Source organism: Balearica regulorum, chromosome Z, assembly GCF_011004875.1.
Source record: "Balearica regulorum gibbericeps isolate bBalReg1 chromosome Z, bBalReg1.pri, whole genome shotgun sequence".
Lineage (NCBI taxonomy): Eukaryota > Metazoa > Chordata > Aves > Gruiformes > Gruidae > Balearica > Balearica regulorum.
Window position 1 is genome coordinate 20,329,082 of NC_046220.1, and position 20,541 is coordinate 20,349,622.

Consider the following 20,541-nt stretch of genomic DNA (forward strand, 5'->3'; position numbering starts at 1 on the left):
AATTGTTCTGTCTTTTCACACAGTCCAGCCCAGATTGAGAAACCTGGATCTCTGGATAATACTGTAGTGCAAGAAGTTGTTTCTCGTTTAAAGCTGTTTGAGAAATTTGTAATTTATGTAACAGTAAAGTTAGGTATTACAATTGAAATAACATTTCTTTTAGAATACTTGTGAACTTAGTCCAGTTTACATGAACCACCTTTATTAAATGACCCACATAACAACCACTGTGATGTCACAAGCAGAATGAGCATACAACATCAAGTGTAGCACTGAAGGCAAACAAAGGGAAAACTTCTCAGAGTGAAGTGAGGGTTTGCATAAATAAGGGCTTACACAGCCAGGCACTCTTGAATCTGTGATACTGGATTAACCAGTATCTATTGCAAGCTAAAATTGGTTTATTCTTTTTTGACACTGGCAGCCTGATCCATAGCTGGGCTTCTACCAGGCTGTTGTATTTGGATGCCACCATTTTGGAACCATATGTTTTGCCTTTTATTTAATGTATCTCTGTGGCCTATCATACACTTCCTCAGGCAGAGCAACACACACAGACATTCTTATAACTCTGTTATGCTAGTCCTGATTTTGTAAGCACTCTGCAATTACAGATGACCTCTCCAAAGAGCCTGCTGGCTGTAAGCCACTGCCACCTCAACCGAGTACTTCATATAAATCCTTTTCATAGCTTTATCAAGCACTGTTTTTAAAATAATAAAGGAGTCAGTTGTTCCCACTATTTATTTTGCTTGTTTATAGTCCTCCCTCCTAAATCCAGACATGAAAATTGGCTCTGCCTTTAGAGGGAGTCAAGCATGTCCAAGGGGTATTTCTTTGAGATGTCTAAGCTTGAAAGCTCTGTGACCTTTGCTTTAGCTCCTGGTGCAAGGATTTATCTTGTCCATTTCTGTGCTGGCAGATGGGAACAGTAAGCCAGCTGTACAGTTTAAATGGGGTTTACAGTCTGATACAGCTGCACATGGAGGGGCTATGATATCAGTCAGCATTCATAGACAGATTCTGCAAATTGTCACAACTGTTGTCACAACTGTTCCTGTGTTTTGTCCATTGAATAAGCACGGTTGTGTCCTGGCAGCAGGAGACTTCATGTAATGTGTTCCACCACAACGTAAACTCTGTTTTTCTCAGCTGGGAGGTCTCCATGTGGAATTCTAGCTAAGTCAAAAGCAGTAGTGTTGAAGATTCATTGGAAACAGCCAATTTAATCCCCCAGCTAGCACGAGTATGTTTTATTCAATTCGGTCAAGGAATCCAGGCTTACAAAATGACCTTATAATGGGTTTTGAGGAATTGTTTACATGAGAGAATTAAGAGAGATGAAAAACAGAGAGGGTCACTCTTCAGGAACAGGCTGCATACAGGAAATAGGAAACGTATGTGTCCACTTTGCTTCCAAGTTCCAACACTGACATGAAAGAAGACATAAAGAAGGCCATTTCAGGGGAGAAGTTTCCACTTGACTGTATAGTTTGAATCACACATGGCAGCTAAGAGAAGGCAGCATTACTGAAGCCTGGATAATAATGCTATTGTTGCGGTTTCTGGTTAGGATAAGCTTGAAAACAGTGAGCAAGGGTTCCAGTTCCCTCTTTAGGACAAGAAGGTAAGAGATGTACTGAGCTGTTTGCACTCTTGTCATTCTATTCTATTTTGGGTAAAGTGGACCTCTCAGCTTCATGATGAACTAGCCATAGTATCTCACTTGCTTTTAGTTAAATTGAACTCATTGATTAGTTGCAAGTGCCCTGTCACTGCAGTTCATGAGATTGTTTTTTAAGTATTGTACCTAGTGGAACTGCAGAGGAGAGGAATGTTTTCCAACTGCTATATGCAATGATCAACTGTACCTTCCCACTTTATTAAATAACATGTCACAACATTTTTAAAAGACAAAAGTAAGAAAGTTTTATGTTTTGAGAAGAAATGTTACATTTCTTCAAACCTGATTTAGTTCCATATCTTTACCACTGAGCTTGAGAAATTATTTGAATGGCTCATATGCCTTTTCATTTCACACTGAATTTATAGGAACTTTCCAAATAATAACGGTCAACTTGGCAGTAATAAATGTAGACCAAATGGTGTAATCCCCACAAGGAAGCATAATTCTCTTATGAAGTATTTACAATAGCAAGCTTGGAAATCCAACAATAGGTTATATTTTTTAATAGGTTGTTTATAGCATCTTTTATTGACTGATTCATTCTTAATCCTAACAGATTTAGTCACCTAACATTCTTCATGTGGCAGGCAGTTCAATGGCCACTGTTGCTTTAAGAATTGTCTCAGGTAGCATTCTGACATAAATCAACAAATAGGACATTAATAGGACCATACAAAGTTCACAAGTTCCCTGAAATGTAGCTGAACTTTCTGATGCTCCCTTCCTGTGACCCTCCAATAACCCTTATCTCCCCTGCCTTCATGACCCTTTAATGTTTCCCTGGCTCTCCGTTCCCTTCATCCTCCTAAAGAGCTTGGCTACTTCCCAACTTGGATTCATCCAACAGGCCACCCTCCTTGGAAACTCTCCCAGTCTTTGAAAGGGCTTTACAGTAGAGTAGCCTCAATGCTAGTTTGCAAATTTAAATTTCACATAGTGTTGAACCACTCACTTAACTGAATCACATGCACAACCAGGTCAAAACTGACAAACTCCTGCAGTGGCAAGTCGTGGTACAAAGTCATCAGCCTGCTGTAAAGTTAAGATCAGAAAATTTAGGTCGTCTTAGAGGAAAACAAGGGAAGGCTTTGGGATTTGTTGTACAAGTAGCTTTTGTAATAGTTTCTACGCAGTGAAGTTTTTTGCATTAAGGGAACATTACTGGTGAGGGCAAAATTTATTTCTTTAAAATGGCATATTAACAGTTTGAAGCCAGCTAGCTGCCCAAGCATTATTAACTGGTACTGTCCGTACTGCTTGTAACCTTCATTTCTTTGTTAGTTTGTAGTATGCTTTTCCACCGGATATTTCACAATTATACATTGCGTAGGAGTCAGACAAAAAAAAAAAAAAAAAAGGGTTTTTTTATACAAAAATTCCAGCTTTGTGCATTCTTATAAGTACATTATACACTTATCTGATAGCTTCAGACATGAGACTGTCACCAAAACCCGGGAATAAACCTCGTGACACCAATGTAGTGTTAAAAGGCAGGCATTCTTTATTGCAGCGCTGGATGCACGGGGATAGCTCCACCCAACGTGCATGCCAGGTGATCACCAACACACAGGTTATGTAGGATCAAAACATACATATTCATTGTTTTTCTCAGAAAAGGCAGTCCTATGATAATCATTTCTTGGAATTCATCTACATATTCTCCCCATCACACATGCTCAGTGATTTGTGTCGGTGGTCTTCAAGGCGTCTCTGGTGGTCGTCAGTGGTTGCACACCCGTGTCCGCTGGATAACCCTCTTGCAGGCATGAGCAGTATCCTTGCTGTGGGTGGACCTGTCCATAACAACTTACTTCATAAGATTAATATCTCCGAATCTATTGTTCGGTTTGGTAGGGACTGTACATGGAACATAGCAGCATTGTACCTTGCCATGGTCAGTTAGCATCATTACGTATTACCTTGGTTACAAACTAATTATCTCAAACTGATTCTATAGTTTCTGTTTCACGGCCCCTATCCCACAGTTACAAGAGGATGCTACAGCCTTGTCCTTTACTATGTTTTTCCACAGACTACAGTTATCTAATATTTAAAGGTGTTAACTTTGAGTGCTAAGTATAATGTCCCTCAAGAATTTTATTTTTAACAGCTAACTGCAACATACTTTTTCATGGAGATTTGTTCCAGTACAAATCACAGCTTGGCTCTGATGGTCTTCACATCTTCCAATTTGCCTACAAACAAATCTGAGCTTCACAGGAGATTTTGTAAAATGAGAAAGTGTCACAAGTGTCCCTGGAATATGCAGCTTTGTGAATATTTAAGCAAGTAGTGTGAATGTGGCAATCTAAACATCTTTGTGTGCCTGGCAAGAGGATGACTTATCATGTGAACTTGGTGACAACTTGTTTTTTCGCTGTTGTCCATATCCTTAAGGTATGCCCTAGAATATTTATGAGAGACTAGAATCAGATCAGTGCTTCTCAGTGGCACACACAAAGTTTAAGTTTGTCATCTCAATGGTAATGACAAAACTGTGTCTTCACCCTTGGGTGTAGTAAAATTCAACCCCTGAGTTCTGAGGTGGGAGTGATCAGGGTGAAAAGGCTGTTGAGTGGGAGCAGTCTCCCATGATGACATGACAAAAGAGCAGTTCAGAGCAGACCCAGGCTGGTTGGTGGCAGCAGAGAAAGTGACCTGTGATGGGTCGGTAGGATCTCTGCACAGGTAAGTTTAAGGGAGTTGGGAACTCCCTAAAAGTTTGGAAGAGTTGAGATAAAGTTTGGAATATTTGGTAAGGGCAAGGTGACTCTTAAGTCAAAGGAAGAGCTGCCAATCCCAGAGCAGTGGCAGTTACACTTTGACCCTGTCCTTGGTGGCAAAATAAGCATAATCAGCTGTTTCTTCTGTTATAGACAGACAATGGTGACCTTGCTGTCCTTGGTGGTCACATGTCTATGCAACCTCTTGCTTATGACTAAAGCTAGCCTGCTAGTTATTTCGTATTCTTGCAATAAAACAATAGCCTCTGCTGTAACATGCTTACAGTCTGAATTTTATTTTCTGATATTTGGAGGACCAACACAAAAGATTGTCTCTGAGAAATGAACATTTAAGTGATACAACACGAAGTTGTCTGTAGACAGGGATAGACTGCAAATTGAAAAACTGAAATATGTTTAGCACCATCTTCTTGAGACTAAACAAACACAGTGCCCCTAGCGTTTCCTCATATGGCATGAGCTTTAGCCCCCAGAGGATCTCAGTAGCCCTTATTGATAAACTTCATTTCATTAATATCTCTCCTGTAGTGGGACAATCAAGACTGGTCAGAGAATTTGAGATGCCACCTCAAAGTGCTGAGTAAAGGGGCCTAATAATTTCCTTCAGCCTACAGACTGGGAACATTTTCCTTGCTGAACGTCCATTTGGAGACTGGACATTAACATCCCTCTACTAAGGGACTTACGTTAATTTCTTTGGAGGCAGGGAAATTATGTTTAGCTATCAACATAAATAGTTTAGAAATTAGACTGTGTCAGAAATGCCGATTCTGAAAATAAAGCATATTGATTATAGTCAAACCCATATGTATTTCAGCAGCTTCAGTTAATGCATCGTCTTTCATGTTCTTCATGACTTTACACCCTCTGAGGCTAGAATTTCAGGTTTATATGGTTCAGCTGGTCATTAGGGGTATGATATATTTCATGTTATTTGTCTGCTATTTAAAAATATGGCAGAGTAGTAAAGTAAACTGATCCTTGTGATAAACCATTAGTTGGTAACTTTTACAGAAGCGATGGTGTTTATTAATATATACTGATTTAATTTGTTTCAGGATCATGTAAAACCAAAAGACAAAGCAAACCCACACAGAAACCCTCTTTTCCTACTGAAATGCTCATTAGGTGCAGTTTTCCAGCTTTGAAGTCCCTAGTATATTCCAGCTCATGAAACTGAATTAAGAAGATGGAGCATCATGCTGAATAACAGATTTTCCCAAGCTCTTTGTGTGTAGGAGAGAGAGAAGTTTCTTGAAATGGGCCCTTCATGGAAAAAAACATCAAGAAAAAGCATGTGAACAAAACCTGTAATGCTCTGCCAAGTGCTGGGGAGACCCCTGCTAGTGTCAATAGCATCTTGCCTTCAGAGCAGGTTTCACCATCTAACGTGTCAGATCTTCCCAGAATTTTGCCTGCAGAAGTACATCTAGAAGCTGGACTCCAGAAAAGGCGACCAGGCACTGCAATATCAAAACAGTCAGATTCTTCAAACATGTCTCGGATGCCACTGAATCGGCCCATTATCCCACCAAGAAGACCTTGCTTCAAGGTATGCTATATCTGTGGCAGAGAATTTGGGTCACAGTCTATTTCTATACATGAACCCCAGTGCCTAGAGAAGTGGCATATTGAAAACAATCAGCTACCAAGGCATCTCAGAAGAGCGCAGCCCAGGAAACCTGAGGTCCTTACTGGTGGTTCCTGTACGCTCACAGCTGAAAATGAGGCAGCTTATCATAGTGCTCAAGCCCAGCTCCTGCCCTGTGGAAACTGTGGCCGAACCTTCCTTCCTGACTCTCTCATTGTGCACCAAAGGAGCTGCAGAGGAGGCAGCAGTGGTGTGGGGCTGTCAAGCTCTAGCCCCCGTAAATCTGGTAAAGGCCCAAGCTCAGGGTCTGGCTCAGCAAGTGAGGATCCATCTAAGACCCGTCAAGAAAAGAGCAGGGCTGCACCAGCTGTATCAGACAAGGTAATTTGGTATGCACGTGCTGTATGAAAGGGTGTGGATGCATTTTGATGCGAGGCAGTCCAGGGGAGATGGGGTTCCCATCAAATTTAAAATCTCTTTCCATCAGAAGGATCTTTTGGGTCTATTCAAATGTTTCTCTGCTGAATAGTGGGTAAAGGAAGGGGGAATTCTGTGTGCGTAAGGGAAACTACTTTTTCCTATTTCTTTTGATTTTCCTGTTGAAAGAGAGTAGTTAGGTTCTCATACGCTGCGGTCCTGTGAGAGTTATGCTCCCAAAAGGGATCATTGTGTGCTATAATTCCCTAGGAGACTCTGTTGAGAAGCTTAGGAAAGCTCTGAAAGTTGTGTGTTTTAGCAGGTACTAGGTATTTTTATTTAGTTAACATGAAATACAATGTCTCATTATCCTGTAAGCACTCCAGTGATTTTTATTTTTTACCGTTATTCCTAACTTTGGCATGGAACACAAATTTACTGAGGACTGCATGTTCAAAGGCAGCAACTCAAGAGTATAACAACAACAAAATAAATAAGAGTGCACATTTATTTCCACTGAATTTGATTCAAGATTTCAAGATCCAAGAATAAAGAAGCTGATTCACATTATCCAAAAGCTACACAAAGTTTTGGAAAATGGCATTTTTTTCTGCATTTGTTTCTGCACAAGTTGTCTTTTGGCCAGGAGTTTTGTAAAAAGATAGATGTCTAAATTTAGGCCCAGTGTCTAAAATAAAAGGCTTTTCTTTTTTTTTTTTTTTTTTTTCAATTGGGGTTGGATTCCTGATTGCCTACATTACTTTTGAAAATGGGATTTAGCTTTCTCAGTCACCAAAGGAATGCAGTGCTATGCTGAGCATTTCTAAAAATGTTTTAAAAGTCGAAGCATGCTGTATTTCAGTTCTGCAGCCAATGAATAAAATGGAGATAATAGCATCCCCCTAACAAACATGAGGATAACGACAATATGAGGCATTTTTATATTATACTATTTGAGGCCACTGATTGATTGATATTGGCAAATTAGGTCCACTCCTCAGGTCTTTTATCAACAAATTTCAAATGACCCACAGTTCAAAGTGCCGCACAGGTGCATCTATAGCTATAGGAAGGAGATGTTCTAGTTGTGTTACACTATATTGTACCATTTAACAAAGAACTGGCATTGCTCTAAAGGTGATCAATGAAAGGCATGGGCATGAAGCAGAGGTGTTTGTCCATCACACATAATTCTGTATGTTTAAAAAAAAAAAAAAAAAAAAAGGGAGGGGCGTATGGGGAGCATGTCCATACTTAAAATGTCACAAGAAAAGAGTTCAGAGTGTGGTTTGGCATTGAGAGTCACTCTAAAAATGTTGTCTTCTTGCGCAACATATCTGCTCCCTGTGCGGATTCAGTCACATCTGCTGACTTGTTGAACAACATTATTACAACTTTTTACTTCTGTGAGCTCTGCAGAGCCAGAGTGAAATGTGTTCAAATCTGTTCTTCCTTCCGTATGAACAACAGGTTTACTCATTTACTTCCAAGCAGTTACAGTTCATCTCTTGCAGCAGAACTAATGAGGCTGTACAGCTTGCAGTTTGTAATTGACTCTGAAGGCCTTTATTATTAACGACTTTTTCAGGAAGGGATGATGGATTTTACTTCTCTGAGGTCCTTTATTTTAGTATTTTTAGAGCTGTACTTTTGTACAGAGGTGTGCATTAAAGGCAGAGATAGGAATGGAAAGAGTGAAATAAATATCCCGTGATCCCAGGGGCTGTGCAGGACTGGCAGACTGCTCCTAAGAAGTGGTCAAAGGAAGAATCTTTTCCATAGGTTTAAATTCTCTATGTGAGGATCTCCACCTCCAGTTGAAAATTTTGAAAGGTCCACACATTGAAGGATGTTGAAAAGCGCTAAGGCCACGGAAGGACTGCAGATTCACTATGAACAGGGACAAGGTCTGGGTCTCGTCTACAGTCTTCATCTTTTTCCAGCATATGGTTTTAATTTTGCTCACCTTACCAGCTACTCAGCTGCTCATTAATTCTGTTTAAAAATACTAGTAGTGGAGTGAAATAGCCATCTGCTTTGATCCTGGCAGGAAAGCATTTGGGGCAGTCCATGTCTCACTTAACAGATCTACTCACTGTGACCGTGAATTATTTAAGTACCTTTTTAAAGTCCTAATTCAGCAAAACATCAGAGGGAAGGAATAACTGAAAAAAAAACAACCCTTATATAAGTGTATTTAAGAACTGTAATGCTATTGTCAAATTAATTTATGCCATGAAAGAAGTCTTAAATTAAAAAGCTGTATTTTCCTCATTTTAAAAATAAGTTCTGACTGATTTGATCATACACTATGTGAAAGGCATTTTAAATTTACAACTGCAAGCACTTTTGCCTCTGTGCCTCTGTCCTGGAGCTCTCTCTCCCTTAGCAAGCACAGGATCAACTAGACCCATATCATTTCTGACAAACACTCAGATTGGCGTTAAATGCCTTTAGAGCTGGAGACTCAACAGCCTCCTTATGCCATCTCTTCCACTAACTGTCCTTGCTCTCAGAATGCATGAACACATCTGAGTTAATCACGTCTGTCTGCGTAAAACAAACAACAGACTATGCTTAAGAGCCTCTCAAGGGTCACTTCAGCTCAGAAGTTCCGTTTGAGATTTTGCTGTGATACCTCAGCCAATGAAAGTGATGTCTAGAACTACTGAAACTCAGACTTGCACTAGAGCAGAGTGTGTTTTTTATTCTTAGGCCAAAATGTCTGCTACATGTAAATGAGTATTAATGAGTTGCTGTGGGTATATGTTACAGGGGTTTTTTGACAACAGATAACGCTGATCCTGAAATCCTATCAGACATATCACTAGCATCTGGTGCTGCCATCTGCTGTTTTCTTCTTATGGAGTTAACTACCTACAAATAAGATTTCAGTGATCTTCCTTTACTGTATTGTAACACAGTACAGTAAGTCTTAAAAACTTTAAGTGTTTTTAACACAGTGTAAGTCTTAAAAACTTGTGTAACAACAAAACGTTGATGATGTATTTTGCTCTAGCATAGAGTCATCTAGTCACTTAGTAAAATGAAAACTCCTTCAGATGCTGTGTAATTCTAATCAGATAATCACAGAATGGTAGGGGTTGGAAGGGACCCCTGAGATCATCTGGCGCCACCGCCCCCCAGTGAAGGTGGGAAGTCAATGATAAACTTTGCCTCAGTTGCAGCAGTTTTGAACATCTTCTTGGGATATTTGCAAAAACAGAAAGTTAGATGAGAATGGACAGTGAATGGATGGTGTGAATGAAACTTAACTTGGGAATGATTGAACTTCCTGCCTTTCTGCTTTTACACTAATGCCATGTTCATTACACTGATGTATTTATTTTCAAAGATAGCACATCAGGAGTAAAATGGGATATTCTAGGGCTTCAAGTGGAGTAAAAAAAATCTTTAATTACCTGCATCATCTGGCAGAATTACCTTCTTGTTCAAGGAAATTTCATACACAGAGTTATAACCAGTCCTAATGTTAGTGTGCTGTTTTGTTGAGGCAGTGGCTGAAAGCACTCCAGAAGCCTATGAAATACATCTTTGGGTGGTCCTGAGAGCCTTGCCACAGCTTGTCCCTGTCCCTTATGCAAAATGCCTCTTACTTTCCAGACGGGAATGTGTGGGAAGGGCTGCTTTCGTAAAACACGACCCTGTTGCTAAGTGTTTGTACCAATCTTTTCCTGAACCTCTCTGTTCCTTGGGCAACTCAAGCCTATGACAAGAGCCCTGGGCTGGAACAGGTGGCCTCCCCTCTTCCCATTAAAACACATGGATAATTAAACAAATAAGAATGGCAGGGGTGTGTGCGGTCCTGGATGATAAATATTTATGGAGAGATGCTTGGGAGTAGGACTTATGGGGTATATTTAAGAAGAAATTAAAAGCTTTGTGCAGTCTGGGAGGATTTGACCTCATGTAACACCCTAACAGCAGCCTGGAGCTAACCTCAAGTAATGCCAGGTCTATTGAAAATACATAGTTGCGTAGCCCTCTGAGCTAAATAACTTCATTCATGGTCACACAGACATACTTAGCAGTGTTGGAGAAAAAAGAAAATACTGAGACACCAGAGGAAAGCCTAACTGCACTGTTAGGTATTTGTAGGTATTTTTATAATAACACATATCCTCAGGAACAGACCTTCCCTACAACCCTTTTAAAAAATGAAAAACAAAGCAGTAAGCAGACAGCCTAGCCACTGGCCTGTGAGTAGTTTGGGTTGGAAAATTGTGGTGATTCCAAAAATAGTTTAGTTTCAAACTGCAGGCCTCCAGATGTGACATTTGGGATAGACACACTCTGAAGAGAAAAAGAAATTAAGGATAAATATCATCAGCTGTAGAAATTCCAAATAAAGCTTATCATACCTCAGATTCCACAGTTAAGTAACGAAAGAGCTGTTACTACTAATTATAAGGATATTCTCCATCAGGTTTTATTTTTCAGTTTTTTAACATGTATATTTGCAGAGAAGGATTTGTATATGTAATTTAATGTGTGGTAATGGTTCAAACTCACTACATTCCTGGAAAAAATATTCCATTCTTAGAGTGATCTGATTCCTTTTAATTAATTCTGGTCTCTTCTATTGTTTCTGTACAGTTTTTAATTGTGGAAGTTATAAAACAGAGACATTTCTACTTGAACAGATTTCTTAAACTTTTTTTTTTTTTTTCTAACTAGGATTTACTTATGAATCTATCCCAACTGATCACTTTGGAAAACAGAATCCTCTATTATTTAGCTGTAGCCCTGGTTTTGCTCAGTCACATCAGAAACCCCACCTACGAACTGTGTGTCAGGATCTCAAGGGATCACAGTACTGCTCATTCAGTCTTTAGGTTAACAAAAAGACCATCTCAGAACTGTGGGAATGTATCCAAATTGCACTGGATGGAGATCACTAGCTTTTGTCTTGCAGGTCTCTGGCAGCTGTTCAATAGCAGGACATCACAACTACTTTAGGACAAGAGTAACGGATTTGAACAAAGCAGTTGGAGATAAAAGACTATCTCCATTCACTAGGGAAAGATTTCTAAGATAAAAAACTATTTGATTTTAACAACTATGTTTCTGTGCATCTGTTGAATTTATTGGGAGTATTTAATTTATAAGTGATTTTTCACCTGTCTCATATCAGGACTTTAAGTTTCCTTGAAGCAATACATTTGGTTTTATTATACTGCCCCATATGGTGGAAATGATTGTGACAGTGCAGGCTAAGTAAGTATGATTTCCATTTGTACTGGGATTCCTTTTTCCCATTCTGGTAGCATATAAAGTGTCCCTACAAACTGAATGTAAATCAAATTGCTCTTTCCTAATTTTCAGCTAGTAAATAATCTATTTGACTGAACGGCAGGAATGCAGCTAATGAAAACTAGAGAGGAAAATGTGTTCCCAGTGTTTGCACACCTAGAATGTTTTTAGAAAATCATTGGTGTAAGCATACCTATAACAAGCATGCACACCGAAATGAGTCCCTGGACCTCAAGAGTTTATACTATAGTATCCTTATCTAAAGCTCTCCAGAGTCTACAAAAAAACATACACTGTCTTCAGAAGACTCTGCATCTGGACCCAGTGTCTTATCTCCCAATCAGACAATGTCTAGCTCAAGACCTGAAGTAAGAAAGTAGGCAAAAACTGATAATGAAAAATTAGAAGGCATTCTTAAAACAGCTGTTACTATATCCAGCTATGAATAGGAAGAGAAGGTTTTATATATATAGTTTTATATATATATATATATATATAAAATACCTTATTATCAAAGATGGCTAAGGAAATTCCATTTGAAAGCTAAGAGGATGAAAATGTCCTTGGAAAGACTTTCTTTGGATAAGTTATATTTCAATTCACTGTGAGAACTTTCCAGATGAAGTCCAACTTTTCCCAGCAAAAATACACTTTGTAGAGTAGTATTTCTTCATGTAATTGAGTTTACATGTGTGATACAGGAAAGAAAGCTTATGCAGATTGTTCACTAATGACATTTTCAGACTGTAGCATAAATGCGAGAAGAGCTGCCCAGAATTTCTTGAATACATTGATGGGCTGACAGAGAGTCAGAAATACTGAAACAGGTTACGCTTTGTCTTACACAGCAGCAGAGGAAAAAAATGAAACCCCCACCTCTCTTGTTTGAGTGAGAAAGGCTTCCTGTGTTTGGTCTTGGCATGGCTGTCCCTCTACCTTTAGAAAGGCAGGGAATAGCTCATCTCTTACTGGTATTTGCAGTCAGGAGGGCAGGAAGCGCTGGCAGTTGCGAGACCCATCAGCGTGCCTCAGAGCTGTCTCTGCAGTACGTTTTTATGCCACTCCTGGAGCAGGGCTGGTACTGACACCACGCCTAGTCCAGGACATGCCTAAGGGCACAGTTGAGTCCATAATCTGCAATGCCACAGTAATTATATATTTTTCAAGCTTAGAATATGTATTTGTGGGGTTTGGGGTTGAGGGATTTTTTTTCTTTCGTTGAGCTAGTTTTCTCTGCAAACAAAAGCAGATCTGCAGTGCAGAAACAATGACTTGCTTAGAGTCCAGTTCTGCCCTCACTGCAGTCGCTGGCAAAGTTCACACTGAGGCCTTTGGGATAAACAAGCAACAGCTCTTTCTTTTGCTTCCCTACCCTGAACTATCCTGGATCGGTTCCTTCCAAGGCCAAGAATTCCACCATCTGTCTGATCTGTGGCATAAGTAACGCGGGGGTTAGGGACCAGAATCACAAGCTTGAGACAGCTGCCCTCACTGTCCAACTTAAGAGAGATGGTAAGGCTCTACACAGCGCTTTAACTGTGTTCGACCTGGACATGGGGTCTTTCTGCCACTGCACTAGACATTGGCAGTTTAGCTGAGGAAGCTTTTGTTGCTGCTTTCCATGTTACTTCTGTTTGGTTGATAAAAAAAGGGCTGCAACATTTAAGATGGACACTGTGCTGCAGCAACCTGGTTAAGCGGAGGAGTTGCTTCTGCACAAGAAGAGTCAGCATTACCATGAAATTGATGGTGTGAAAATAAAAGAGCTAAAACCTACATAGCTAAGTATTGATTAGGTGACATACATTAATTTTCAGCCCAGTATCTGCAGAAGGACCCTACCTGTTCCAGGTGGCCAGTTAAATGAAGCAATATCTCTTACAAGACTGAATGCAGACAAAATGAAACTGATAGAAACAGTTACACAGATTTCACAGATGTGCATCCGTTTCTTAATCTACGTGATTGTTTTCATCTGAAGTAGTTCTGATTCAAAATTAATGTTGAAAGCAATATTTAATATTCTTCCCAATTGTTATTTGCAGGCACAAGTGATAAGACATCCGCCAGCAGTGCTTTGTTACATATGTGGCCGTGAGTACGGAACAAAATCTATTAGTATCCATGAGCCACAATGCCTGAAAAAATGGCACCAGGAGAATGACATGCTACCCAAGCACTTGAGAAGGCCAGAGCCCAAAAAGCCTGAAGTTAGTCTCATACAAGGTAAGCTACAGACCAAATGAGGAAAAGGGAGGAAGAAAGTGGAAGAAAAAAAGAATCTTAAGTAGTAGCTTAGTTTGCAAGTACTTCTTTCTCCATTTTACTCTGAAGAGGAGGTAGCCATCACCATTAAGCTTCCTGCTAAGTATCCTATTCTTATTTTGTGCTGCATCCATGAGAAGTAAGAGTAATCGTTGCCTTGTGGGACATGCCTCCTGGGACAGTCCTCTTTATGTGTCAATATGTTCTGAATCAAAACACAAAAAGATTAGCTTCACAGCTACATCACTACCTTTTGACTACTTTCAATGCTGTAGAAAGGCATATTTTAAAATGAGTAAAAGCATCCAAGAACTTGGATCCAAAACTTCATCCAAGTGCAGACTTGATGAATACAGTCATAAAAATAAAATACCCTCCAGGCAACATAGGGATAGATACTTCAGCCAGGTTTTACACCTACAGTGTCAGTTATAAAAAAAGCCTGACATTAGCACTTAGCAATGGTAAACAGTGAATGGCCTCAAAAATAAGAGTTCTGTGGTAAAATAAGAAATACAATACTAGATAGACAATAAGGTAGTTTTAAAACTTACCTATAACATTTATTGTAGTTTCAAGGTTTTACTAAAATATATTTATAGATAAAAATGCAGTATCTTTTACAATGAACATCCAGTGGATGTTATTGGTCCCTTTTTAGTTACAAGCCTTAGATGCTTTCTTTGTAAGACATTATAATATAAACACGGTGGGGGAAAAAATATATGCATTATAAACCAAACATTTTATTTCTGCCAGTTATGTGTGCTTGTGCTGTGAGTTCTGTTTTGTAAGATGCGTAGATCCCACTTCTTCAAATCAATGAAAACTGACAGTCCCCAGCACCCAACAGAGCTGGGCTCCCATATTTATCCCAGAGGTGTGTGCTCACTGAAGGACCAAAAGGAAATCTTATCTGTGCTTTGCCTGGAAGCTGCTCCCACGTCTTCCCCATTCCCACGTAAAGTTATTTCACCATTTCAGCTGGATGCTTTCCCTGGCCCTGCCAGCTGGTCTGAACTACCAGCTTGGCCAAGTTTGGACCACTTACTCAAAGGCAGTTAATTCACCCTTTTTTTTTTTTTTATATTCCCCATAATTTCCAGCAACTTGATGTCTGGAAAAGTAGACAAGTTCTCCTACAACTCACTGTGAAAGAGTCATACACTAGATCAGTTTACAGCAGTACAAAGAAATATGTCCCCAGAAGACACACACAGAAGAGAGCAGGATCACTGAGAACACTAACCAGCTGTTCAAAATAATAATGGGCAAAGCTCAAATAATATCAAATCAGGACTTGGTTAACAGATGCCAAGCAGTGCAGTTGAATCTGCAGTAAAAGATGGGTTCAAAAGACATTTTCATTGTAGTTAACAACAAAAATGCTCTTTTTGTTGTTAAGCTTTTTTTAATTATTGCATGTTGTGTGGTAAAAAAAGATGGAGAAAATGAGAATTCCATCTGAAAGAGAAGGATGTGAAAGAACAAATCAGGTTATTTTGAAATGAGCTATTCTTATTTTGAGGGAGTGGAAGCAGAAAGACAACCACTCTTTGAGAGAACAATCCAGCAGAAGGGTCCCAGATATGAATCAGAAAATTGTCTCATTTATGCAATGAGTCATATCAGGCGCCGCACATCTCCTGTGAGGTGTTGTGTGCCCACAGTTCCCCAGGGGGCACTGACCTGCTTCCAGCATCTGTCTCTAAATGCCTGCTGATGCAAGTCTGATCAGTTCTGTAGCTTGAGCTAAAGTTGTTGTTCCCCCTGCAGTTGCCTCGTGCTCCTGGCCTTGAGAAAAAAATCTCAGTGTTGTTCTTTTTCCATAAGACTTACTCTCGATCATCTGGTGAATGCTATAACTGACCTTGAGACCACATACATGTACTGCATGTCTCACGGTTTCTCACCTTACGGAGGAGGGGTTACCCCTGTTGTTGAATAGAACAGCCAATGTTCAAAAAAAGCTCAGAAATATTAACTGCTTACATAAAACTTTTTATATCTTACATAAATCTTTTTCTGAAAACTCAAGTGTCACGGAAAGACAACCACTGCCCTGATTACAGTGTTTTGTTTGTGGAATGCCTAACACATGCCTGCAAGGAGAAAGTCATCTCTCATTCTCTCTTTTTTTTTAATATTCAATAAACTTTCCAAAGTACAGAAAATACACATTCATTTCCTGCAAGCGAAGGGGATATTTGTCTCAGCCAAGAAAAGAAACACTACTTGGTTGCTCTTCTAACAAAAAGAACATTAGGAACAGGCATATTAAGAGATCTAAGGCTTATTGTGGTTATGTGAACCATTGGATATGAATCATATTAAAACTGTATGGGCCTTTAATGAAGAGCTCCATCATGTGCCAATGACAGAAACCATGGAATATTTTTAAATGCACAAATTCTTTGCTTTTAAAAATTGTCTGCTGTTAACAGTTAAGACAAAATCAGTTTTTTAGTCGTCTTCTGTACTGTCATACCCTTTGAGAAGGGCAAAGCAAATACATCTTCAAATCAAGCCAGGTAGGTTTTTCTATGCATTCACTTCAAATGAAAAGTCTTAAGATCTAAATCCAGGTGTTAAGCAACCTACCTGGCCTTTTTGGAAATCACTTTGAAACAACACTATGTAAAAGTCCATTTTAAGATGAAAGTAAACAAGAGGGTTTTTTATAGTCAAATAAAATCTTGAAAATACATCTGATGTGAGTGTTTGAAGAATACTCCTGAGCTTTCAGACTAGTCACTCTTCCCAGAGTGGAAAATAACTGAGGGTAAGACTGGATTAGTGTTTAGATGACAATAGATGCATCAGTGCAATGACCTCACTGGAAGTTGTGGCTTAAAAGAACAGTAGGTTCTGTCTGTAAGGTTTTAGGCTTACCTAAGCTTTACTCCACTTGGCAAAAATTGCATAGACTTCAACAGGAAGAAAATTGGACCCCTTGTCCAGAGCAGTACAAAGAACATGTTCTCAAGCACTATACGCTCCCACCCATTGCCATGGTCAGATAACACATGCTCATTAAACAGAACTTGAAGTAAAGCCAAAAAGTGAAATTTGCTGATAATAGTATGTATGCAAAGATGTTAATAATTAGCTGAGAATGCATATCATAACACACAGCATGATGTTTTCTCTGTACTCTCATACAATGCAAAATGATTCAGTTTGAAGTTAATTTAATTCAACCCCTGGGACAAAAAGCAGAGTTTTTTTAATATATTTTTTACTCTTTTGCTTCTTTCTTTTCTTTCTTTTTCATTTTCAAAAGCAATATGGTTTGGTTAAACTGAAAGGCTCAGTCAACAGGTATTTCCTGAAAATATTTTCCATGAAGAGTTGAATGTGGGTCTCCAAAATGAAAGCTGATACTTTCTTTTTCTTTTTTTTTTTTTTTATTTTATTTATTTTCCAGCCAAAGGTTTCTATGATCTTGATTCTTTAAATGAGGCTGCCTGGATCAGCGCCCAGAACCAGCTAGTTCCATGTGATATTTGTGGGCGTACTTTTCTTCCAGACAGACTGATCATCCACCAGAAGTCCTGTAAACCGAAGCCCGCAGTGTGAAGTGGATGTAACACACATGCATATATACGCATGCATGCTCACACCCACCCACCCCACGCACACATATCTGTCGGGATGGGAGGGTGTTGGTGTATACATGAATACACACACACGCACGCATACCTTTCACTCAAGCTATGAGAGAAATAAAATCCAGCTGGAGAGCCATGAGCATCAAAACTGCAGTGTGTCCACATGATCCAAAAGCCTCCAGTGTAAAATGGTAGTGTAAGGTCAAATATGGTGATTTTTTTAGCCCAGCAGTAGCAAAAATGACCCTTCATTTCTGTCAGTCAGGTAGCATCACCTTGAAACCACAGTTTGAGAGGGATAGCATATGAGAGGGATCTTAACTATCATCTTCCTTCTCCTGACCCTATGCTTTGTTTGGTGCAGGAGAACCCAAGTGAAGAATTCTGCCAGGTTGCTTTCTGAATTGCTGTGCTGTCTTCTTCTCTGTCAGTCAAATGTGGGATGTTCTCAGCCCCACTTCTTTCACAGTCTTTCAGATTTAGCTATCTGGACCTTTGAAAGAAGTTTTAACTTCTGCATGCATTTCCAATTTTACATGGCATGTTTGTTTTTTTGTATTCAGTGATGGTGAGAAAGAAACGAGCCACAGCTGTTAGAGGTCTTTCACTGCGGAGATCCCCAAGAGAGTATCCCACAGGGATCCAGCCTGTGATCTGGCTTTTCAACAGATCTATGAGACTGGGAGAGGTGGTTTAATGTCAGGAGCTCTGTTGTCCACAGGGACATTTTGCTACACGTCCTTCTACTCAGTGAATATATTCACCCACTGTTTCAGAAACTGAAGCTTCAGGCAACTTTTAGGAAATGAGAGTTTTGATGAGGAGTAACTCATTGACTGGAAGCAAAGCCAGAGTGATGTTGATCAGGAAAATTAATTATTTGAAAATTTTGTTTTCCCTCTATCAAAGACTTGTCTAGTTAGTGTAAGGACTTCCAGCTGAACTTGACTCATCAGAGAAATCAAGTAGCTCCTTTGGGTTTGTTGGTTTTGGGGGTTTTTTTTGTATCCTTGTCCATCTTTGGCACAAGACTATTCACTGACTCCCACTCTGAGCTTAAGTCCACGGAACACTCCAGTGTTCACACCTTTGTGGGACAGTGCAGCTCATGAAGCCCTAGACTGCTACAAGGGGACATTCCCATGTAAAGGGATCCAGCCATTGGGTGGAAGCAGAGACTGGCTGAATTTAGAAAGCACCCCAAAAGTGCCTTCTTCTTGGAGCATTTCTTCCTTAAGAATGATACCGACCACGTGATTTATCGCAGCTCAATAAACAGATCATGCTCAATATTTTATAAGTTAGAGGAGCACATCTTTGTCATGAACTCAGTAAAAGAAAACATATTTTTATGTCAAGCCAAAACAAGTATGGTTTGCCAGATGTCTTCAATAAAATACCAAGCTGCCCTCGGTACCAAATGTGACCATAACAGAGTGCCAGTATGGGCAAGAAGAGTAGGTATTACATAAGAAAGCAGTGAGGAAGGTGTTTGAATGTGCTATTTTGAGAAATGTTATTACGTTACATAGCAGAACCAGTGCCAAAGCACATCCGTGAATAGGTTAAACACATGAAGGAATTAATAGTCACTTTAACAAGGTGCAGCAGAGAGCACTTTTAGTATTATTTTACTTACTCTGAAGTATTTTATTAAGTAGTCAGTGAGGTTATTAAAAACACATTACAAAATCCAGTACAGATTGTTAACCAGCAATGCAGGCTTTCTGATAGCACAAAAGAAAGCATACTTCAAGTATGTTTTCATCTTCAGGCTTAAGGCCTAGATCTGGCTGTTATGTATTGTGTGACCAATGTGACTTTTCTCAGAGCATTCACACTTACTATTGTACTCACAAATCAGATGAAGTGGATGTCTTCATACACACTAAGATGAAATATGGGTACCAGCAACTTTTCTTTTCTAAGCTATCAAGCTGTGTGATTTGTGGCGTAAGTGAAATAAGAAGTAATATCATTGTTCTGTTATTAGACGAACGCTCCTGGCTCCAGCCCTGGCGGGCTGTTAATTCAGACTGGGAGAGGTACCAGCATTCTTTGGTGAAAATAATTTCCAAAACAATCAACGGCACCTCGGCAGCCCTTTCATCTTCAGAATGAGAATTGTATTGTCTGAAGATAGATATCTTCAGAAGTCAAAGGTTCAGTTTCTGTTCTACAGCGCAAAGCTCTGTAAACCCTGCAGATCTGTCCTTGTTAGTGTCTCCAATGTAAGGAGAGTTGCTGGTGGAGCTGAACCAGTGCCATCCCTCCTCCTTTTGGCTGGGAGAAGGCATGTGGCCTGAGGGAAGAACAACAGGGGCATTGGTTTGTAATTGCCAGACCGGCTCCTAGGAGCTGTTGGCAGGCAACATACACTACAAGACCCTGGAGGCTGTTGTAATTCACATCAAGTACTGGCCTACTGAAGAGCAGCTTGGTAGTTGAGGATTATGGATGTCATGCAATTCCACCTTTGTGTCCCCTTTTCCTCTCCTTGGAACCCTCTTCCTCTTCTATGACCCCTCTGCCTTTTGTCAGACATAACAAGCATTTTTTGGCTACATCTGCCTCACTGAGTCATTGAGCTTCATTGCAGAGTCACTTCAAGAGCAGAAACACGTTTTGAAGAAACTAAACAGCCTTTGCAGAGTCACTGCAGTCTTTGGCATTAAAAAATGAGCCCTGCCTTTTGGTGGGATTCAGATGTCAGTCTCTGTATCATTCTGAAAGTTGGATTCGGGGTCCTAACAACTTTAGATCTGTCAGAAATTTCACCCAGAGCAGTTTTTGTGTGTTTCATTGTCAGCTCCACTCTTGTCTATTTTTTCTTTTCTGAATTATTATCCCAAAAAGCAAGAAAATCTGCCTGATGAGCTGAGCAGAATGTTTATAAACAATCACAAGAGTACTGATATTAACCGTACTTTCAGTGCGCTGTTGTGCCTTGCC

General features: G+C 39.7%; 1 protein-coding gene across 3 annotated transcripts in view; it reads left to right on the top strand.

The window, feature by feature from the left end:
- The first annotated feature begins 5,489 nt into the window (after nt 1-5,489).
- Nucleotides 5,490-20,541, top strand: part of ZNF475 (zinc finger protein 475) — a 29,915-nt gene continuing 14,863 nt past the window's right edge. The window contains exons 1-3 of one of the 3 annotated variants that reach the window (XM_075740570.1): nt 5,539-6,403; nt 13,759-13,939; nt 17,406-17,638. In XM_075740570.1, coding sequence (XP_075596685.1) covers nt 5,702-6,403; nt 13,759-13,939; nt 17,406-17,557 — 1,035 coding nt within the window. In that variant the 5' untranslated portion in view covers nt 5,539-5,701 and the 3' untranslated portion in view covers nt 17,558-17,638. Of the gene's footprint in view, nt 6,404-13,758; nt 13,940-17,405; nt 17,639-20,541 lie in introns of those variants that run through there. The other 2 variants (XM_075740571.1, XM_075740573.1) reach the window with 2 other exon arrangements.